Here is a 22,967-nt window from a genome sequence, read left to right as displayed (position 1 = left end):
ACCCTGCTCTCTGAAGATTCACCCAGTGTTGTATGTATCAAATTTGAAACCAGACATGGAAAAACCTTTCCCTCACAAGACCCAAAGCTTTTGAAATGGTATTCTTGACAGCAAGTTAAAAAAGTATGGATTGGATGAATGGACTATAAAGTGGATAGAAAGCTGGCTAGATTGTCAGGCTCAACAGGTAGTGATAAATGGCTCGATGTCTAGTTGACAGCTGGTATCAAGCGGAGTGCCCCAGGGGTCGGTCCTAGGGCTGGTTTTGTTCAACATCTTTGTTAATGATCTGGATGATGGGATTATTGCACCCTAAGCAACTTTGCAGATGACACTAAGATAGGGGGAAAGGTAGATATGCTGGAGGGTAGGGAAAGGGTCCAGAATGAACTAGACAAATTGGAGAATTGGGCCAAAAGAAATCTGATGTGGTTCAACAAGGACAAGTGCAGAGTCTTGCACTTAGAAAGAAAGAATCCCATGTACCACTACAAGCTGGGGACTGACTAGCTAAGCAACAGTTCTGCAGAAAAGGACCTGGGGATTACAGTGGATGAGAAGCTGGATATGAGTCAGCAGTGTGCCCTCGTTGCAAAGAAGGCCAATGGCATATTGGGCTGTATTAGTAGGAGCATTGCCAGCAGAGCGAGGGAAGTGATCATTCCCCTCTATTCAACACTGGTGAGGCCACACCTGGAGTATTGTGTCCAGTTTTGGTCCCCCCACTACAGAAGGGATGTGGACAAATTGGAGAGAGTCCAGCGGAGGGCAACAAAAATTATTAGGGGCTGGGGCACATGATTTACGAGGAGAGGCTGAGGGAACTGGGATTATTTAGTCTGCAGAAGAGGAGAGTGAGGGGGGATTTGATAGCAGCCTCCAACTACCTGAAGGGGGGGTTCCAAAGAGGATGGAGCTTAGCTGTTCTCAGTGGTGGCAGATGACAGAACAAGAAGCAATGGTCGCAAGTTGCAGTGTGGGAGGTCTAGGTTGGATATTAGGAAACACTATTTCACTAGGAGGGTGGTGAAGCACTGGAATGGATTACCTAGGGAGGTGTGGAATCTCCATCCTTAGAGGTTTTTAAGGCCCAGCTTGACAAAGCCTTGGCTGGGATGATTTAGTTGGTGTTGGTCCTGCTTTGAGCAGGGGATTGGACTAGATGACCTCCTGAGGTCTCTTCAATCCTAATATTCTATGATTCTATGACCCAGCCACCTCCTCCACCAATAGAAGTACAGGGCCAGGAGGAATACATGGATCATGAGATCTTGGACTGTAAACATAAATGTGGGTGGCTCTGGAACTTTATCCACTGGGAGAGATATGGCCCTGAGGAGTGCACTTGGGAGCCAACAAAAATATATATATGCCCCTACTCTAATTCAAGCATTCCATAGGAATGATCCCAAAAAGCCTGGTTCAACGTCATCTGGAGCTAGTAGGTGACAACTTGCCACCCAGTGACCTCTAATAATAGCCCAGATTCAAAGCTCAACTTTGTCCTGGGACCTGACAAGTGAAACCCTCTGGCCGAATTGGTTCCCTGCTTCAAGAGGACCGGGAAGCTGTCAGTAAAACTGAGTTTTTCCTTGCTTAGGACTGCTGCCCCGAGTTACCTGATCCTGCTGCCTGACTCTGACTTCCAAATATCTGCCCTCCTTCTTGACTCTGACTCTGACTCCCAGTCTGCCATCTGGCATGTCTTGTACTCTGATTGCCTGGTAACCTGACTCTCAGCTTAGTTGTGGCTCCCAGGGCAATCTTTGAACTTTGTTATGAACAATTTGAGCAGCTGGCAGGTAGAAAAAATTCCCTTTCCATCTCACATAAAGCATTCCCTGTCTTCTCAGTGTCCGTTAGAAGGAGTTTCCATAGGGTGGCAATTGGGCAAGAATCCCAGATGGACATGTCTGAGCAGCTGTCTGCCTTCAGATCTTACACCCATTGATTACTGCTAGTATTACTGGATATGTGGAGAGCCCTACCAAATTCATGGCCATGAAAAAACATGTCCCAGACCTTGAAATCTGGTCTTTTGTGTACTTTTATCCTATACTATACAGATGTCACATGGGAGACCAACATTTCTAAAACTTGGGGTCCTGATCAAAAAGGAGGAGAGGGGGCACAAGGTTATTGTAGGGAGATTGCGGTATTGCCACCCTAACTTCTGCATTGCCTTCAGAGTTGCGTGACCGGAGAGCAGCAGCTGCTGGCCAGGGCGCCCAGCTCGGAAGGCAGCAGTGCAGAAATAAGGGTGGCAATATCATATCATGCCATCCTTACTTTTGCGCTTCTGCTGGTGGCAGCACTGCCTTCAGAGCTGGGCGCCTGGCTGCTCTCCAACCACCCAACTCTGAAGGCGCAGAAGTAAGGGTTGCAAAACCATGATCCTCCTACAAAAACCTTGTGACCCCCCCCCCCCACCAACTGTCTTTTGGGTCAGGACCCTACAGTTATACACCGTGAAATTTCAGATTTAAATAGCTGAAATCATGAAATTTACAGTTTTAAAAATCCAATGATCATGAAATTGACCAAAATGGACTGTGAATTTTGTAAAGCCCTAGATATGTACCATTGCTCAACTTCCTCCACTATCAAGCAAGAGAGGGACCTAACCACTAGACTATGAGATATTTTGGAGGTGGGTATCTCAGTCTCTCCTGTTGAAGCTCTTCTACTCTGTATAAATACTTAACTTGGCATTGGAGCAGGGACTGAAACTTAGGTCTGCCATCTCCCAGGTGAGTGCCCTAATCACTGGGCTACAGAGTCATTCTCACTCTCTTTGGCCCAGCCCTATTCAGATGCAGGGAGAGGGCCCAAGGATCCACCCTTCCTGCTCACACTCCTGTGCAAGGGTTGGGCACAAGTAGTAAGCAAGTGCAGAGCTCTGACAGTGGAGCAGCACTGGCTGGCTCAGGGCTGCCCAGAGTGTGTGTGGGGGGGCAAGTGGGGCAATTTGCCCCAGGCCCCGCAGGGACCCCCACAAGAATATAGTATTCTATAGTATTGCAACTTTTTTTATGGAAGGGGCCCTCAAAATTGCTTTGTCCCAGGCCCCCTGAATCCTCTGGGCGGCCCTGTGCTCTTCTGTCCAAATGGGTGTCTTAGATACACTATTCATCCATTATTCACAGGCCACATCTTTGAGGGCTATAGACTCTGATCTGTTGTTGCTCCTTTAACAAGGAAGTGCAGTTGCAAAGTCGTACCAATATCATCAGCTATTCTTAGCCCACGGCAGGGTGAAAGCCTCTTCAGCACTGCTAATAAAAACACATATGATGAGCCATTCTGCATGCAATTATCAATGTCACCATAGCTGTCTAAATATGCTACAGTGATCCCCAAAAGAGATAAGGGGACCAACGGAGATAGTTATGTACAACATCAAACACAAATGCTGTAAATCAAGTATCTTGTTTTATCAAGATACACAAATGTGCTGCTAACCTATTGATAGAGAGCTAGATTCTGCCACCCTTACTCCCATATAGTACTACCTTATTCTGCAAATGGTGACACTGATTTCAGTGGGCATGAAGTACTACTTGGTGTGCATACGGATGGCAGAAACTGGCCCACAAAAAAGGCCAGATTCTGTACTTTAACCTCTGCAGTCAGTCCTAATGAAGTCAGCACAGAATTTGGCTCAAGATGTTTAAAAATTTAGCAGCAGATAGTGCTCACACTGAAGCCAATTGCAGAAGGTTACTTGAAATTGTTGTATCAAAATGTTGCAAGCAAAAGTTGGCATCGAGAAATAATGACCAGTTATTCTGCTGAACTTTTAAATGTTTATTTTGCATTGACAAATACAACACACACACATTCAATACACCAACAGGCTGTGTTTTGAATGCCAACAAAATTATATCAAAAGAATTCCACCATACACCACAGTTTCTACAATGTCTCTGGCAGAAGTACATCATTTTATCAAAATGGATCTTCGAAATACGACTGTAGTGAAATTTACATACATTTAGAATAAAGTAGAAGGCATCTGCAAAAAGATACAGCAAAAATATCTTCCCCACAGAACCAGATAAATGGGAAAACAAAACAAATAATTACATTTCTGATAAAGATCTTTGAATTCATTTAAGAAAGTGCTTCTGTTGCCAGTCATGTCATAAAGGCCATGCCTGGCAAATAGTGCTTAAATTCTTTTACTATAAACAAATAAGATGCAAATAATCTCTCAGACTTTCTTGGTTTATAAAATGCAATTCTTCATATTACTGCACCCAAAGACAGATATGATCCCTCTTTTCTCTAAATTAAAAAAAAATAAAGGAACTGTTTTAATAACGAGTGCAAATGGATGAGATTATTCTGAGCATTATAATGCCCATATCTGGTTCCCTTCAACAATTAGTTTAAACTATCTTTACATTTCAGCAGTTCTTATATTGCCATTGCATATCTCATTGTTAGTCTAGATGAAAAACTAATGTTTGCCCAGTGGTGATATTAGGACAAAAATTACTCAATCTCATAGACTTTTTGCACCCTTGCTACACTATACTTAGAGAAAATTGAATCCTATTGTACCAGGCTGCTGTTCGGCTATTGACTGACAGAAAAGTCCAGCAGAGCACAATTCACTCAAATAACTGAGGTCACTCTGACACACTTCACAAGGGACAAATTTCTGAAAAATGGCTAATGTGCATAAACTGAATGAGGCTAATCTCTTGAACAGAAAAACAGCCTTTTAACAGAACAGTCTTTTGGCATGAAATGGCACATGGCACTTCTTTCAAAGAGAGTAAGGGATCATTTGGTTTTATACAGTATCTTTCTCACTCAGTATTTCCTAAAGCGCTTATCAGTAATGAGCTCTAGATACTCATAGGGCAGACGCTGTGTAGGCACATACGGTCATTGTACTCAATGTTATCTCCTGTAGAGTGTTGGACAGTAGATCTTGTTTTATTCAGATTGCAAATGTTGGCCAGGACATTGTAGTTCTAGTTTATTGTATTCTGTTCTATTACCTAGAAGGCACTGAATGCCAAATTCTGATCTCAGTTACACTGGTGTAAACCTCTTGTAGCTGAAGGGTATGTTTCTGATTTTCAGCATATCAGCCAAATTCCACTCTTTTTTGCACTAGTGCAAACCTACTGAGCTGTGCATGTCCAAGCAGAATTAAGCTCTATGTCTTGTAAGACATATTGTATGGATGTGAATAAATGACTATCCTAATATGCCTTGAAGAATAATGGATCTGCTTTTAAAAGGTGTGTCTTTGGTTCCGTCTTAGGTATGACACTAAATTATTAAGACGGTGTTCTTATTGGATCACATTAGTCTAAGTAGTATCCTAAGAGCAGCGTTCATTTGTAAATGATCTGTTTATATAGCTATTTCTGAAACAGCCTTCTTTTTAATGATAGGGACATTAATATGAATATAATACACAACTTTTGCAAGAGGGACATCACAGAAATTGGCTAAGATAGAAATACCCAGACAAAAAGCATGCAAACCAGAAGGGAGATTTGCTAACTGGAAAAAAATATTTCTGATGTCAAAACATGCTGCCTTCCTCACTTAGACTGCTGTTAGATGTCCTCTGCCTTGTTACTGGGGCACATCATAGATCCTGGGTTAATTAGTCTCATTTGGCGGCTTTTGTACATCTGTTACATATTCAGGAGTTGTTTTATTTTTCCGAGTAGCTATCTAGCTTTAGCGATACATAAGCTGGTGAACAGCTGTTCCTAAGAGCCCATGAATGAAAAAAAGAAAATCACAGTGAGCTACAGAAGGCCACAAAGCATTTGATGGAGTTGCACTTCCTCCAAGTGTATGTGATGAGGATTTAGGAACTATACAGGAGTTTTTCTAAATGATATTTTAATAGCTGAAAGCCTTTTTAAATGTTAGCAAGGCATTTCCCTTTCTTTCACTAGCTTCAATTGTTATTACCATTCATTTCAAGGGAAGTTATAAGTGTGCAAAGTAGTTTGAATTAACCTCCTGGTCAGGTACCTAAACCTCAAAAGAACTAGAATCTGTCTAAACCTGTTTGGCCCAGCTCTAATATAATCCTTTAAAGTACAAGATGAACACAAAGAAACAACTCTACCATTAACCAAGTCTACACTCAATAAAAAAACAAGTTTAAACAGGCACATTAATTCAGGGCATAAATTACAAAACAAAAACAACAAAAGACATTAGTAAATTCTAGGTGATTTCACATTTTAGCTTACAGCCAGACTATTAAGATTGATTGCCATGAACACGGGTTAATCAAAATCTTATTTGCAGACTGCTGCTCTCCTACCTTTTTCATTCAAAGTGGGAACCCATTTTTTGTAATTATTTCTCTATGGTGTCCTTGCAGGCTGACTGGTTTGTTTTCCACTGACAAGCAATATGCTGATTAAATTGGGTTTACATCTTGCTTTATTATCATAAAGCCATTATCCTCTCTCCTACCACTACAATATGTAGAAGAAATATTACTTTTAGGAGTCTCAGTGTCCTGTTTCCAAGCTAATGGCAAATTTCCCATTGATTTCAATAGGAGGAGGCTCAGACCCTTAGCATTAGAGTCACAAGGATCCACAGTCATTGTAATGCTGAGTGTTAACACATCTAACTTTTTAGTGCCCCGCTGCCCAGTGTAATTCACAAACCCATGTTAAGCACAATGTAGGGAGAGAGTAAGGTGCCTAAAAGGGATTCTCAGAAGCCAGTACCTTGACTAGCAGGGAGCTGCATAAATTAGCCAATAGGAAATGCTGAGGACAGGGGTGCGGCTTAAGTCCCACCCTTCAAAGGGATTTAAGCACCCAACTGACCAGAGATGCCTTCCTCCACACAGGGCTCAAACCATGAACTCCTCTCTTGTAGTTAGGCACCCAAGTCAGCTCAGTCCTTTCTTAAAAAAAAAAAAAATTGCAGAAGGTGGAAGTGCCCACATTATACCCAATAGCCCAGCGGGTAGAGCAGTCTCCCAATCTCTCCTATCGCTTTAATTTGACCTTCTAACCTGAGCTAAAAGATGAGTTGCCTTGTGTTCACTGCTAGTTTAACCCGAGTTAATAGCACATCTCCTTTTGCAGTGTAGACCTATCCTTAGTGACTGATTGGCTTCAATGGGCTTTGGATGAGGTTCTTGATTTCTTCTTTATTCAGACATATATGGGCCGAATAAGCATCTTTATTTTGTGTCACTGTGAAACTGAACAAGGCGGCAAGTAGATTTAAAGTAAAACCAGTGGATTACAAAATGTCAAAGTACCTCAGTGTAATTTACGCTATTTCTTGAATTATCATTGAGATATCAGAGTCCTGATGTCACATTAAAAGTAATCACCTCTGAGGCTTTGATATACAATGTTAACTGCCAATCTAACTCCAGTTACTTTTCTTTCTTGTCTGTCATTATGGTGAAGATTAGACACAAGGACATGAAAAGTGATTAGCCAAATGCTTTCTGGCTGCCACCTTGGATTTTCATATTTCATGCTATTTCAATGTGTACCTACAGAGGGAAGATTAGTTGTTCATGAATGTTATCCTTACCTACAAGAGTATTTACAGTAGCCCATTTCTAATATTGCCCATTACCAAACCACAGCCTAGTGTGATATCAAAAATTATGTTTGAACTTGAGAGCTACTTTTTCCATTTGATTATGCATTGCTATTAAGTACAATTACGCCATTTTAAAGGCCTTATCTGCCCAATGGTTTTTCATACTCTAACATATAAGTACAGTTATTGTACCAATCCCATGTACAAACCTCCTTTAACTCTGATAGAAATTCCATGGCTGAATTTAGATATGGTATAAGAAAATGTATCTCCACTAATCTCAGCAAGCTTTGCATTTGTGTATAACAGACCAGACTTTGGCATGTATATTCTTGCAAACAATTTCATAGAGATCCAATCCAGAAAGGAGGCCATTAAATGGGACAGGTTAGAGGTTATGGGCCCATGAAAAACTGGAGGAAAACAAGGGAGTTAGTAAAAGATGTTCAAACAATTCAGCAGAAATGTGAGTGCTTATAATCCAACCTGAAAATTACTCAAGGAAAGATCTGAGTAATGAGATCCTCCAACTGAAATCACTGCTGACAATGGAGCTTGATTTAAAAAAAAAGAAAAAAAAATCCCAAGGCTGTAATGTTTCTGAAAGCTGGCTTTTAGGACAAATCTATTGTTTCTTGGCTGATATTTCATATTGTGAGTGACCCACCCTTTGGGTGCTTAAGTAAAAAAGTGGTGCTGTGTATGTGGTGTGCCCACCACCAGAGCGTAGCTGAAAGGTCTTTCTGTTCCCAGAATCATGACCTTCACAGAGAAAGCTGCTCTTTGAAGGTATCAGGTGAGTTTTTTGCTATGTGAAAGGGATATCTACTGTGAATAGCTAAGGTAGACTACATCGCCATAGTGTGAAACAATGCTTCACTAACCTGGGTGTTTCGTAGGTATTACTTGTAAAAAAAAAAAAAAAAGTGCAAAGATTGTACCTTTCTGCTGTTCCCCAAAACCCCCTCTCCTTTGCAGCAGGTGAGTTTATTCTTGCATTTACTAAAAATCAGTAATTACCATGGTAAGCCCATGTAGCACATATGACTCCTGCTGCCTTTCAGCACTTGAAAGAGAACACCATTATTATACACAACGACACTGGCAATTCTTCTAACAAATCACTGAAATCTAAAGAAAGGAAAGGACTCCTATTATTTTTTTCCTCAAGTCTCTTGCATTTTCCCCAAAAAAGGAGGTAGGAATAATATCTGGTTCTAGCAGATAAGCTTAGAGTCAAAATTAAGTACAGTAACGAGTCTTTTCAATAACTTAAGCTGTTGAATCTGTGTCTCAAATGTTACCTGACATAAAAATTATTGATTCTTCTCCTTCAAATAAACAAAAATCCCCAGAACACATGATGTATACGGCAGAAAAAAAGTCATATTCTTTAGCTTGAATGGTTTTAGCTATGATAATTTTAGGTAACTGTTAATAATAGGCCATACTCCTTTGTTTATATTTATGTATTGTTGGCAAACCAGATACATAATTGTCTGGCATTCTAAGTCCATTCAAAAGTACTACTATGCTTAGTTATGTGGAGACACCGGCATGCCACAGATGCCCAAATTCACAGTAAGGCTTAAGACTACTTGTCAAAAGTAATTTGCATGCAAGGTGTATCAATATTCTTTCATGCTGCTGTCTGTCTGATTTCATCTGTTAACATGATAGGTCGCCCTTTCCATCCATTATTAGAACAACTGGAGATAGCATTTGCTACCTGACAAAACTTTCGGAGGAGAATTTTTCTTAATAGCAGATAAACCCAGGGGTCCAAGATCTGGTTTAGTGAGGCCAAGCGGACAGCCGTCAAGAAGAAATTGCATTCTTTCTGCAGTTCTATGCTTTGAACTGTGTTGTCAGATGGCTTGCAGTGTTCAACCGACTTGTGACTGAAGATCATTTTCAACATCATAATCTAAGAAAAGATGAGAAAAATTTGTATCATTAAAAATAAACTACATCCATACTTCTTCGGACAGAAATGTCTTATGAGAGAGGGGCCCATCAGATTAGAATCTTCCGATCTCCTCCAGCTACTTCCCTCAAATCAAACCACGATCATGGAAAATAAAGGATGTCCCCAGTGAACTTCATTCAAAGAGGCCTTACATACAGTACTGTGTGTTATGTGGATTTGCGTGCAGGATGTGCTTCAGGTCACAGCAGTAATTGGGGGGGAGATAAAGATCTTACCCTCCACCTTGTCCACTGTTTTGATCCAATATATCTGGCACTGATATCAGCCAGGAGCCTGTCTTTGGGACTTGGCAGAAGGCTAGATGAAATTGTACTGATGGGAGATGGACTGATCTAGACTTGGAAGTTGCAGAACTTGGGAAATCAATTAAAAGAGCTCATACTGTCACCTCCACCCTTACCCATGTTGCTAAATCTAGCTGGATAATTCATATTGAGAAAAGAAACTTCAATATAATACGAGTTAATAAGTACAAAGGATGATAAGCATGGCTATTTGACCCCTAAGTGTTTTAGTTGGTGTGGCTGAGAAAAGGTAGGCAAATTGTAAAATCATGGACATTTAAACATGGGCATTTATGCAAGCATTTCCATGCCTGACATATCCCATACATTATAGTACCTACCACCCAAAATGGGGCCAGAGTGGCCATGCCTCTGGCTAGTATAACATGCCCGGCAGCTGTCAAAAGAAATTGCATCAGTAGATCGGCTTTTCTTGATGTGTTACCACTATCGACCCCAAATAAAACAATAGCCATTAATTTGTAGAGAAGCTGAAGATCTTCAATCGTACTATCTCTCAGAAAATCTGTACTCCAGGGCAGTCATAACACATGTATTTCAAACTGCCAGCTGCTAAACTAACAGCACCATCATAGAGATGTGTCAGTGATCCCCTTAGTCCTTGGGGGTGTTAGATAAGATCTATGCATTATTTGCTATTGCTTACTGAGATGGTTGGCACAAATAGACATTTGAACTTGGCAAATCAATTTTCCTTGTTGGTTTATGAATTGCCACAAGGTTTGTGGCTTTTAAAGACTTATCAACTGAAGACTGCAATATAATAATTCAATCAATCAAAATAATGCTTAGCACTTCAAGAGCCCTTTGCATCTAAGAATCTCGAAGAGTTTTATAGACATTAATGAAATAAATCTCATAACATAGAAGCATCATTAGCCCCATGTTACTGAGAGGAAAATGAAGACCAATAAGAGTTTAGTTCATTTGCCCATGGTTATACAGGAAAGAGGCAAAGCTCTTCTTCCATCTCTATGAAGGCTGCCTGAGCATCAGTGGGCAGGACAGAGGAGTGGGAAGGGCTAGAAGATATGCTGCTACATCCTGCAAGGAACAGCAAAGAATCCTGTGGCACCTTATAGACTAACAGATGTTTTGCAGCATGAGCTTTCGTGGGTGAATACCCACTTCTTCGGATGCAAGCCGACGAAAGCTCATGCTGCAAAACATCTGTTAGTCTATAAGGTGCCACAGGATTCTTTGCTGCTTCTACAGAACCAGACTAACACGGCTACCCCTCTGATACTATCCTGCAAGGAGGCCATGCATGGGTTGGTGGAGGCTACTCCAGGAGACAGGCTTCCCTTCCCCCTGCACTCTTCCCAGCTGCTCCTGCCTAAAGACTGGTCCCTCTGTGCACAGATGCCATCCTCTTCTCCCCATACCCCAATATGGCTCCTAAGAGCAAGGGCACGGTTTGGCCTAAAGAATCCTTGCAAATAATTACAAATTACAATGCTGGAGGATGGCTGGCTAAAAATAGTTAAATGGGGCCTCTGGAAGTCAGGAATGCTCACCAGCAGTTTTGTCCTCAGTGATCACCAATCACATAGGTCTTCAGAAGCTAGAGTTCTCAAGCTGAAACATTAGACTTAGCACAAGTTTGAATTTGTTTGTTTTTAAATAGAATGAATGCTCTTTTAAATTGCTTTATTTTATGAACTTGCTGGGAGTCTTTGAGCTTTCATATATACAACATGTTGTGAGTAGACATTTAAAATTAGATTGGACAGATTGTTAGTAAATTTATAATACAGAATACATAATCTTGCACTGCCAGGAAGATGTACTTGATGACATAATAGCTTTTTATTGTCTCTAGTGTCCATGATTCTATGTGAATTGCCCCATCGCTTTATGTAGTTTATAGTTTAATAAAACAGTGTGATTTACATTACTATACAAATTATGGGCCAGCTCCTCTGTTGATATAAATCTCTGGGGCTCCAGTGACTTCAGTGATTTACACCAGTTGAGGATCTAGCCCTGTAACTTTTACAGACTTCGGTTAAAATTATTTTAATAGGCCAACACAGAATTCATGAAATTATAACCTTATATGTTGTTTAAAGTGAAATTTTTAGCAAAGCAATTTAACACTCCATGTAACAGTGGAGTATTATGTAATATAAACAAAACAGATAGCAACTGGCACATGAAAGCAGATTCTTTATAAATACTGTATTTTATCTGCCAATTGATATCTCAGAATTCATGAAATTGCAATAACAGCACAAGATTAAAAAGATTATAAGGGCTATCATATTTCAGAGTTCCTCAAATACTGATCCTGAAGAAAATAACCTGAATGCTGGGAATGTTAATTAATTACTGTTTGGTTTCCATTTGCTGTAATGTAAACACAGAGACATATTTACATCTCATAATTATTATTTGTATTACAGCGCAGTGTACCCATTGTGTGTACACATTGGCTGTAATGTACACACAGAAACATAGTTACATCTCATAATTATTATTTGTATTATGGCAGTGCCTAATGACCCAATCAGAATGAGGTCCCATTGTGCTAGACTCTGAAGATGCTCAATCTAAACTGTAGACAAGTAACGATAAGTGGCTTTAAATAGTTGGAGAAAGCAGAGGCAGGGGAAGGAAGAGGGTAACAGTGGTAAGGTTATGTGGTTACACAGTATAACCCGTGTGCCTAATAGGGAGATCTCTCTCTAGGACAGGGGAGGGCAAACTATGGCCTGCAGGCTGGATCCGGCCCATCAGGGCTTTAAATCCAGCCTGCAGGACTGCCAGCCCTATGGTGCAGCAGGGCTAAGGCAGGCTCCCTGCTGGCCCTGGCCCCGCACTGCTCCCGGAAGCAGCTGGCACCACATCCGTGCGGCCCCGGGGGGAAGAGGAGGTGCAGAGGGCTCCATGCGCTGCCCTCACCTGCAGGCACCAAATGGGGAACCGCGGCCAATTGGAGCTTTGCGGGTGGTACCCACAGGCGAGGGCAGTGCATGGCAGAGCTACCGGCCACACCCCACCCCCAGGAGCAACTGCCGGACATGCTGACCACTTCCGGGAGCAGTGTGGGGCCAGAGCAGGCAGGAAGCCTGCCTTAGCCCCACTGTGCGCCGCTGCCATCCCGGAGCCACTTGAGGTAAGCAGTGCCAGGCCAGAGCCCTCACCCTGAACCCCTCCTGCACCCCAACCCCCAGCCCCCTAACCTCTGCCTTGAGCCCCCTCCCACACTCTGCACCCCCTCTTGCAGCCCAACCCCCTGCCCTGAGCCCCCTGCTGCACCCTTCCCCCCTTCCCTGAGCCCCTCCTGCACCCCAAACCCCTGCTCCAGCCCTACATTCATGGCCCTGCATACAATTTCCCCACCCAGATGTGGCCCTCAGGCCAAAAAGTTTGCCCACCCCTGCTTTAGGAGATCTGTTGGGTGGGGTAGGAATGAGTTGTGTCTGGTTCACTGTTGCTAGGCAGATACACAATTAGCACTGCACACTCCGAAGTTTCTGGAATTGGGTTTGGTAGTTTTGGGTATGCCCTGTTGCTGGAGTCAGACCCTATGGGGGCAAGTAGTCAGGGCAGCGGCTTTGCAAAAGGCCAGCTGCGGGTTGGGAGAAGCTGAACCACAGAAGCAGAAAGTAGGCTGTTCCCCCCTAACTCTGAAGCATTTTGCAGCAGGTTAGTGATAATGTTAAGCCTCCAACAGGGAAGCCCTGGCCGTGTTAACTGTAAAAAGGGAAAACCTTTTTTTAATTTTAATTGTAGACTTGGAATGTTGTTTGATTTTAGCCAAATTATTTTAAATTGTCTCAATTAGTATGATTCACCAACTTTTCTCTTATTTAAATGTGATGATGGAGAAAAAGTCACTTATATTTTGCTATTTTCAATTTTTCAAAAACTGTTTTTTTTAAATCTATATACTTAACTGAGAGGTTGGTTAATTGGTTAGCTGACTCACTCACTGAGTGATTGCAGCAGGGAAGGATGATTCCAGCTGGAGATTTCTATAAGCAAGTGAAGGAAAGATGTTGTTGCAATGCTTTTGACTCAGCAGACTGTATAGATTTTGGTGAGCCATGACTGTAACAGATTCAGGTGAACTCAATTTTAGCTTTTGGGAACTCCAAGTTACATCTCACTGTTTTTCTGTGGGGACTGACCTGTTTCTATTTAATTTGTTTTCTTTATGTTTATGTATAACTGAAGATAATGTGTGTGGATTATAAAGTGTCCATGTTATGTTGTAGAAATTGTAATGTTTCTTTATCTTTATAAAATTGGTACTTAGGAATTACATTTCATTCCTTTTTGTTCTTTTTGGATTTGAATGTGGGAAGGTTGACCCCCTGCAATCCTTAGTGACTGAATTCTGGGTCTCCAGGTGCTTTTCTATGGAAGCTGGGGCTTTTTAGGCAGTGGAGAAGGACAATGAACTAAACTTCTAGCTCACCCAAAGGTTACAATAGCCTGTTTCATGGACAACTTACTGATTGCAGCTTCCATTAATTTAGTTTTATTTTTAAAGACTTCTGCCCATGATTATTTCCAGTTTTATTTTAAATTATATAAAATATGCTTCAGCCTCTACTGCTGTCTAATTTTAAGTGATAACAATACAACATCACTTCCCCTATATCCTCCTTTTTTGACCAAGCCTTCCCCATGGTCCAGGCACTGTAATCTACCTGACAATTCCTCTACAATTCCCATCATAGAGGACTGATGTCCAGAGCTTCAGAGGACCTTCTGCTCCTTGCCTGTCCCTCACCATAGTAACCTCTGACTAACCCCATTTAGGGTTGCCAGGGATCTGGTTTTTGACGGGCACGCCAGTCGAAAAGGAACCCAGGTGGCTCTGGTCAGCACAGCTGACCAGGCTGCTAAAAGTCCAGTTGGCTGCAGTGGCCAGCTCCGCATAGCTCCTGGAAGTGGCCAGCATGTCCGTCTGGTTCCTAGGTGCAGGGGTGGCTAAGAGCGCTCCACTCCCTTCCCATGCCCGCGGCACAAGTGCCACCCCGAGTGCCGGCTTCGCAGCTCCCATTAGCCAGGAATCGTGGCCAATGAGAGTTGTGGGGGCGGCGCCTGTGGACAGGGGTAGCGCGCAGAGCCCCCTGGTCACACCTGCACCTACGAGCCAGAGGGACATGTTGCCGCTTCCTAGGAGCTGTCTGAGGTAAGTGCCGCCTGGAGCCCACACCCCTCACCCCCTCCCACACCCCAACCCCCTACCCCAGCCCCAGCCCAGAGCTCCCTCCCCAAACCCCTCATCCCCAGTCTCACCCCAGAGCCCCTTCCCGCACCCTGAACCCCTAATTTCTGACCCCACCCCGGAGCCAGTCCATATCCCCTCCCACAGCCCTGCACCAGCCTGGAGCCCCCTCCATACTCCAAACCCCTCATCCCTGGCCCCATCCCAGAGCCTGCACCCCAGCTGGAGCCCTCACCCACTCTTGCACCTCAACCCCCGCCCAGTGAAAATGAGCGAGTGAGTGAGGGTGTGGGAGAGCAAGCGACAGAGGGAGGGAGGATGGAGAGAGCAGGGGGCGGGGGCCTCAGAGAAGGGGCAGGGCCTCCGGGCACGGGTGTTCAGTTTTCTGCCATCAGAAAGTTGGCAACCCTAGCCCCATTTCCAAGAGATAGGCCTAAAACAGCACTGTCCATGTAAGGGTTTATTACTGAGTTAATAATAAGGGTTTTCAAAACTCATTAACAACAGCAGTTTACTCAAAAAAACCCAAACATTAAGCTACAGAATACAAATCTCATTTTACCAAAGTCTCTACAGCATAAACAAATGACTCTGGGGAAAACTGACTTTTTAAGCTGGAAAATACTTACAAAATGTTCAGAATAGTTGTTTTAATGCAATTATAGATAAAAATGAGTAATGTAACTGGGGTTTCAATGAAAGCCTCTCCTTTTGGCCTATGTTTATACAGGATGTCAGACTAGATCGGAGTGGCCAACCTGTGGCTCCGGAGCCATGTGGATCTTCAGAAATTAATATGCGGCTCCTTGTATAGGCACCGACTCCGGGGCTAGAGCTACTGGTGCCAACTTTTCAGTATGCTTGGGGGTGCTCACTGCTCAACCCCTGGCTTTGCCACAGGCCCTTCCCCCACTCCACTCCTTTCCACCCCCTCTCCTGAGCCTGCCATGGCCTTATACCTCCTTCCTCCCCGCCCAGGCCTCCTGCGCGCCACAAAACAGCTGATTGGGAGGTGCAGGGAGGGAGCAGGAGGCACTGATCAGTGAGGCTGCCAGTGGGTGGGAGGCACTGGGAGCAGGGGGGAGCTGATGGGGAGCTGTTTACATATTATTGTGGTCCTTTGGCAATGTACATTGGTAAATTCTGGCTCCTTCTCAGGCTGGCTACCCCTGGACTAGATAATCATAACAATCCCTTCTGGCCTGAAAAAAATCTCTGTATTTTTTGAGTTAGCCTTAAAGGGTTAATGGCTTTGTATTCCGAAGTATTGTATGCACGAATTATAAGTGTAGTCATGGCAAATACATTCTAGCAGATACAGTATTTTAAAAAAAATTAAGAATTGTTCTGCAATGATTACTCATAATGTTAAAACTATTTATGTAACAAATTTAAATAATCTATGCTAGGAAAAGAGGGACAAGGCAATTACAAGGCAATTCTCCCTTTAATGCACATTGAAGAAATTCCATGGGAGTTAAACACAAATATCAAGGGGGAAAATATACTTTAGATTGCCTATGTATGGGCTATGTTAGGCCTGATTCTGATCTCCTGTACGATGGTTTTACTCTGACATGCTACTGACTACAATAGAGTTACTCACAATTCATTCTGAGACAAGTGAGATCAGAATCAGGCCCATTGTTCCTAGTGTGTGCCAATCTTTTTAATTATTCTAGAATTATTCTTTTTAATTATTACAAAAAACCCACTAATTGTTCTATAATTCCTGCTCTGAACTTTGGGACTATGAATCCAAGAGGGAAACATGTTGGCATAGAGGCTACACACTGGAGAGAAGATGATTTATGGAACCCGGCCCCTCAAAAATTCATAAAAAGTTTTGAAATGATGTCATTTCATAAAGAAACAAATACCCAGAGTGAATTAATGAGTTGTATCAGCAGAATCCCAAGCAGACAGGAAGAAGAAATAAGATAAAACAAATTCAAAGGTCTGCTGCCCAGTATGTTTTTAACTGGCTCTGCCTTTGATTTGTAAAGATCAGGTCAGCTGCCAGTTCAGCATTCAGTGCTGACCTTTTTATAGCAAAATGTTAGAGGATCTCTTTGCCTTCTCTCTACAGCTCCCTGAATAGTTTCTCACACTATCAATTATGTTTAGAAGCCTCAGTCTGTCCAACTTCTGCTGTGACTGTCCCATTTCTCTCCTCACTGCATGTAGGTGCCTCTTTTTCTCTTGACATAGATGCATTAAGTAAAGTGGAGGGCACCCTGGCAGCACAAGTCAAATAGTTTTGTCTTTCTGCTTTTAATCTGAAAAAATATTATTTAAAATAAATCAGCAAGAAGCATTGCTACAGAGTAGTAGAGGAGGGGATATTTTTTGGAGCGTGTGTGTAAAAAAGAGAAAAGGCCATTTTGCTTAAAAATGTATGGCTTGGTGAAACAGACTTGCGAGATCCTTCTACCTTTTAAAGAGAGGATTGTGTGTTCCTCTGCAAGGAAAACACCTTGCACATTTTAGGCACTATCTACAATAAGAGTAAAAGCAAAATATGACAAACAAAATGGAAATAGTTTGAAATTGCTTTAGCTCTGTATTCAATGTACTATACTAGTGAACAATGAAGTAGTCATTAAATGTAGTCTTTGGCTTACTTAGTTTCCCAGTCTTTAATGACAGATAATTCCCATGTTTCAAAAAATGGAGCTATTCTTGTCTCTTATAGCTTTGATATTACATTAGGAAAAGTAATAATGCGGCAAGAAAAATAAGCTACCAAGATACACACAATAGGGCTTTCATAGTATTCAGAGTGGAAGGAGACATCTGGTATCTGGGTGACCAGTAGAGATTCTGGCTGTATAAACACTCATTAGAGGCCAGATACCAGAAACACTTATGCACATGACTAAATGTGCAGTTTATGGCCCTGTATAAACTGGTCAGGTTAAGAATCAACTAGTGTATTGACCCTCAAATAATTAAGGCTAAGGACAAATATTTTCCATACTGGATGTGAAATCCTGGCCTATTGAAGTCAGTAGCAAAATTCCCCTTAACTTCAAAGGGCCAGGAATTCAAACTTGTTAATGGGGGTGTTGGGGCAGAGTCGAGACTCCACAGAGTTTTGAGTCCTGTATATCCAAGTCTGTTTCATGGCAGCAAAAATGACAACCACCTTGGATGTCCTTAAGGGAGAAGTCTCTGCGGCTGTTTCTAAAGTATGTAAATCTTAAATTTTAACTAGAAAAAGCCTATTCAAATAGACTTCGAGAACAGCTGCATGAACTCCTCCCACTGAAGGAACAATAGTAAGTATGGCCCTGTGGGAAAATGAATGAAGCCAAAGCCAGGAGGATCCTGCATAGCTCTCCTGCCTTCAGGCCCCATACACCTTGTGCAGTGGAACCACATCCGCAGTCCACATTCTACAAGGCTGAATAGGCTTCTGAATGGAAAGATTCAATGAGGAAGCAGTGACAGTGGGTGACAGTGCACCTCTTTGGCCAATTCTAGCAATTGCCATTGAGCTCTAATTCAGTATCACGTTCTAATGTGCTGCATTAAATCCTGTGAATGTAAAGATACACTGCTACCTCGATATAACGCCACCCGATATAACATGAATTTGGATATAACGTGGTAAAGCAGTGCTCCGGGGAGGCGGGGCTGCGCACTCCAGTGGATCAAAGCAAGTTCAATATAACACGGTTTCACCAATAACGCGGTAAGATTTTTTGGCTCCCAAGGACAATGTTATATCAAGGCAGAGGTGTACCTTACTGCTTTGAGGGCTTACTACAGCATTTGCTCTTACATTGCTGCTGAGATGTGGTCAAATCGAGGCTATGTTGGTGCTCTTAAGAGTAGAACATTGTCCTGTCATTTAGAAAGCAATTTTCCCTAGGTTTGCAATATGGTTACTGATTTCACCTTTGTCACAAGCTTTTAATGATCTCTGTACAGGTAACATGCAGAAGTTGCGAGGGGAGGGGGGTGGTTTTCAGATTTTCCTGGGATGTTATTAATTTACAAAAAAATAAATTCATTGGGCAGAACTAGCTCATTTCTAATGCTATCTTATTTACACTGAATATTCCAGTAGCACCACTAGCCATTCTTCCCAAGGTAGCTGCACTAGTCAATGGTAAGGGCCATATCCTCCACCCTAATACACGAGCCATGTGTAGGGGAGATCTGCAGGGGTCTCAGAGGGGGAAGAAATCTCCCTGCCAGGCCATGGAACAACAGTGGAGTCAACTAGGGGTGCTGCTGCACCACCTGGCTCCAAGTGGTTTCCATTATATACAGGGTTTACAGTTTGGTTCAATGGTTCTCAGCACCTCCACTATAAAAATTGTTCCTGCACCCCTGTTGTGGGCAACCCAAGGTGGTAGTAGGCCCCATAGCTAGTTACACCTCTTCCCTTCAAAGACATGTGTATGCACACACATTGGAACATGTCTGGTGGGTCCAGGTGCTGGATGTTCTAGCACCATTCACAATGCTATCCTGTGGGGGCAAAGTCCCCACCATGCTTCATAGTCTACAGGGCTACAGATATCGTCCCCTCCTCCCACCCCTCGGCCAAGTCTCATGCAGTAGAAACACACACATTCTACATTCAGGGCCCGATACTTCTGAAAAGGGGTTTGCCCCAGATCAACAAGGAAGAGACTGAGCAAAAAAAGAACAGAAGAAGAAGAAAGGGTAAAAGTTGTGTGATTAGCCTCTTTAAAAAAATGCTAAAATGTTGCAGTGTTTACTGTCATCACTAGTTCTCTAAAAGCTGCCAAAAATACGACACAGGGAACAAGCCTTGAATGAAATAACTAGTGTAACAAGTGAGAGGTCACTAACAGCCCAGGTCAGATCATCTTTCTCAAAGCAGTGGAGTATGTGTGTAAGGTTGGTGCAGAAAAAAAAGACATTTTCCTCCCTTTAACATGAGGCCCCATCTCAATAAGGCTTCCAGCAGTACACACTTCCTCTCGAGATCCTGAAGAGGAGTGATAGCCTCAGCACTTGGTGCCCTATTTCCCCATCTCTAGGCTTCTCAGTACTCCAGTGGGTAGATCCCTTGCTGTGCTTGGGTGAGCAAAAACGTGCCTGCCATACTTCATAGTTCAGAGAATACAGAACTGCTCAACCTGCTCTCTGCTATCCAGGCAGCAGAACCATACAAGTCCTGGTGTGTTTTGACCCTTTGCTAACACCAGTCTTTGGATGATGTTCTGAACTTTCAAATCCCCCATCAATCTCCCTCTTCGTTCATTTCACTCACTCCTACCTGCCTGCCAAATACATTAGTGTCTCTAATCTCTTCTAAAGACCCACATTCTTCCTTCATGTTCCCAGTTTCTTTTCTTCCTTCTTTGCAAATCCCTCATTTCCCACCTCTCTCCCCCAAACCTTCATTCTACCATCCCCCCCTTGAATGTTCCACAAATGCCCACAGCTTATGACAGCCCCCATTCTACACAATGACAGCTCATCTAGTCCAGTCCCCTGCACTGAAGCAGGACTTTCACCATGCCTGACATATATTTGTCTAAACCAGGGGTCGGCAACCTTTCAGAAGTGGTGTGCCGAGTTTTCATTTATTCACTCTAATTTAAGGTTTTGCGTGCCAATAATACATTTTAACCTTTTTAGAAGGTCTCTTTCTATAAGTCTATAATATATAACTAAACTATTGTTGTATGTAAAGTAAATAAGGTTTCAAAATGTTTAAGAAGCTTCATTTTAAATTAAATTAAAATGCAGAGCCCCCCGGACTGGTGGCCAGGACCCGGGCAGTGTGAGTGCCACTGAAAATCAGCTCACGTGCCGCCTTTGGCACCCGTGCCATAGGTTGCCTACCCCTGGTCTTAACTGTTCTTAAAAACCTCCCATGACCAAGACTCCACAACCATCCTGGGTAATTTGGTTCAGTGCTTAACACTCTTACAGTTAGAAAGTTTTTGCTAATGTCTAAGCTAAATCTCCCTTGCTGCAATTTAAGCCTATAACTCCTTGTGCTGTACTCAGTGAATAAGGCGAACAAATATTCACCCTCCACCTTATAACAACCTTTTACGTACTTGAAGACTGTTATCAAGTCCCCTTTGGTCTTCTCTTTTCCAGACTAAACAACCCTGTTTTTTTCTATCTTTCCTTGTAGGTCATGTTTTCTAGGCCTTTAATCATTTTTGCTGCTCTCCTCTGGACTTTCTCCAATTTCTGCATATCTTTCCTGAATTGTGGTGCCCAGAACTGGACACAATACTCCAGCTGAGCCCCTATCAGCTCTTCATCAAGGTCTTTCTGAACCTCCATTCCTCCCTTAACCTCCTCTCCAGGGGGATCTGTCCCATATATCACACTCATCCCTGCTCAATTCCATAAGAGGACCCTCATACAGGTCACCCACAGCTCTACTAGCTCTCCACGGTGAGTCCCCTTGTATTTGTCCATCCTCAGCTCCCCATCCCAAGTGGTCCTCCCATACATACCGTGCCCGGCACCTACTCCTATCCCCAGTACTTCTCACTAAGGGATCCCCTTATACCTGCATCCTCCTACTCAATTATCTTCAACAGGGTGTGCCCCCCTCCACTTGCTTATTTCCTCTACAAAGCAGGCTGAAAGTTGGGGGGGACACAAAGACAATGTTTTAGGGAGTTGGATGTGACAGGTTTGCTTCCCCACCCCAGTACTGTAACCATCACCCCCATTCTCTGTGAAAGAATGCTGTGGGGTTAGCAATATCACACAGCAAATTAAAAGATAACCTACCAACAGTGGTGACCAACAAGCAAAGAGAACACACATGATCCCCAACAGCTGGACCAGTGTTTCCATGGTGATTCTCCCCCATTGCTTGCTGGACTGAGACGCTGAGGGTTTGGTCCTGCACCGAGCCACTAAAGCTTTGATCGTGGCCAAGTTACACGCCATGGTGACGATCAGAGAGGAAAGTCCCAAAAAGGCAAAGGCTGAAGCGAAGAAGGTGTTGCCCACAGCCTGGTTGTCCCCGGTGCTGATAAAACACCAGGTGCCTGGCCACTGCAGGGTGTACTGCCCTAAGCCAGCTATGGGCAGGAGGGCAAAGGCAAACACCGCCAGCCAGATGCTGAGCAAGACAGTCTTGGTCACCCTGGTTCGCATGTGGCTGGCGTACCAGTGAGGCGCTCTGATGGCCAGGGTCCTTTCGACGGCCATGGCACTGGCGATGAAGAGGGGGCAGAGGCCGAAGACAGTCATGCAGAACCCAAAGAAGGCGCACAGGTTGCCCGAGGGGTCCAGCTCCTGCCAGTTCCTGTTGGCCAGATACACGGCGATGACCACGGGGCTGGTGAGGAGCTGGCCGGTGAGGTCGGTGAGCGCCAGGGAGCCGATGCACAGCAGGAAGGACTTTTTCCGCGTGTTCTCCTTCCTCTGGCAGGCGCGGGACACCACCAGCATGGCCAGGGCATTGCCCACCGTGCCCGTCAGCATCATGCTCAAGGGGAACGCCACCGAGACCGAGCCGCACCCCGCCGCGGCGCGCGCCGTGCCGTTGTCGGCCCCCCGCGGGGCGCTGGCGCCGCCCCACATGCTGGGAGCGGTGTGGTTGAAGCGGCCCCCCACACAGAGCTGAGGGGGCGTCATGCCGCCGGCTTGGCGCGGGAGCGGAGCCGCCTCCGCAGCAGCAGCAGCAGCCCAGCCGCGGCCGCGCTGCCCCAGCCCATGGCGAGGAGCTCAGTGGGCCGAAGGGACCAGCCGCCGAGCTATAAGGCAGAGGAGGCGGGGCCCCGGGGCTTCATTCATCCAGCTCCGCTGGGGGGCGTCCCTCCCCCGAGAGGCTGGCGAGCGGGGCGGCTCGTGTCCAGCTAACCGGCGCGGGAAGGGGGGCTGCCACTGGCTGGGTCCCGCGCGCGAGCTGCCGCGTGCCGCTTGTCTTCGCAGCCGGTTTCCAGGTAACGGC

The 22,967-nt window shown here is 44.0% G+C and overlaps 1 protein-coding gene across 2 annotated transcripts; it reads right to left on the bottom strand.

Moving 5' to 3' along the window:
• Nucleotides 1-3,792: 3,792 nt before the first annotated feature.
• Nucleotides 3,793-22,932, bottom strand: PTGER3 (prostaglandin E receptor 3). Of its 2 annotated transcripts, XR_005583466.1 has the most exons (3): nt 21,797-22,932; nt 8,874-9,496; nt 3,793-5,741 (listed from the first exon to the last, which is right to left on the bottom strand). XR_005583466.1 is itself a non-coding variant. In XM_039483560.1 (2 exons), the coding sequence occupies exons 1-2, from the start codon at nt 22,649-22,651 to the stop codon at nt 9,209-9,211; spliced, it is 1,143 nt and encodes a 380-aa protein (XP_039339494.1). In that variant the 5' UTR covers nt 22,652-22,932; the 3' UTR covers nt 3,793-9,208. The 2 variants fall into 2 exon arrangements, 1 of the variants encoding a protein (XP_039339494.1); XM_039483560.1 differs by having other exon boundaries at nt 3,793-9,496.
• Between the last annotated feature and the right edge of the window lie 35 nt (nt 22,933-22,967).

Source organism: Mauremys reevesii, linkage group 8, assembly GCF_016161935.1.
Source record: "Mauremys reevesii isolate NIE-2019 linkage group 8, ASM1616193v1, whole genome shotgun sequence".
Lineage (NCBI taxonomy): Eukaryota > Metazoa > Chordata > Testudines > Geoemydidae > Mauremys > Mauremys reevesii.
This window is presented reverse-complemented; position numbering and strand designations above follow the sequence as displayed.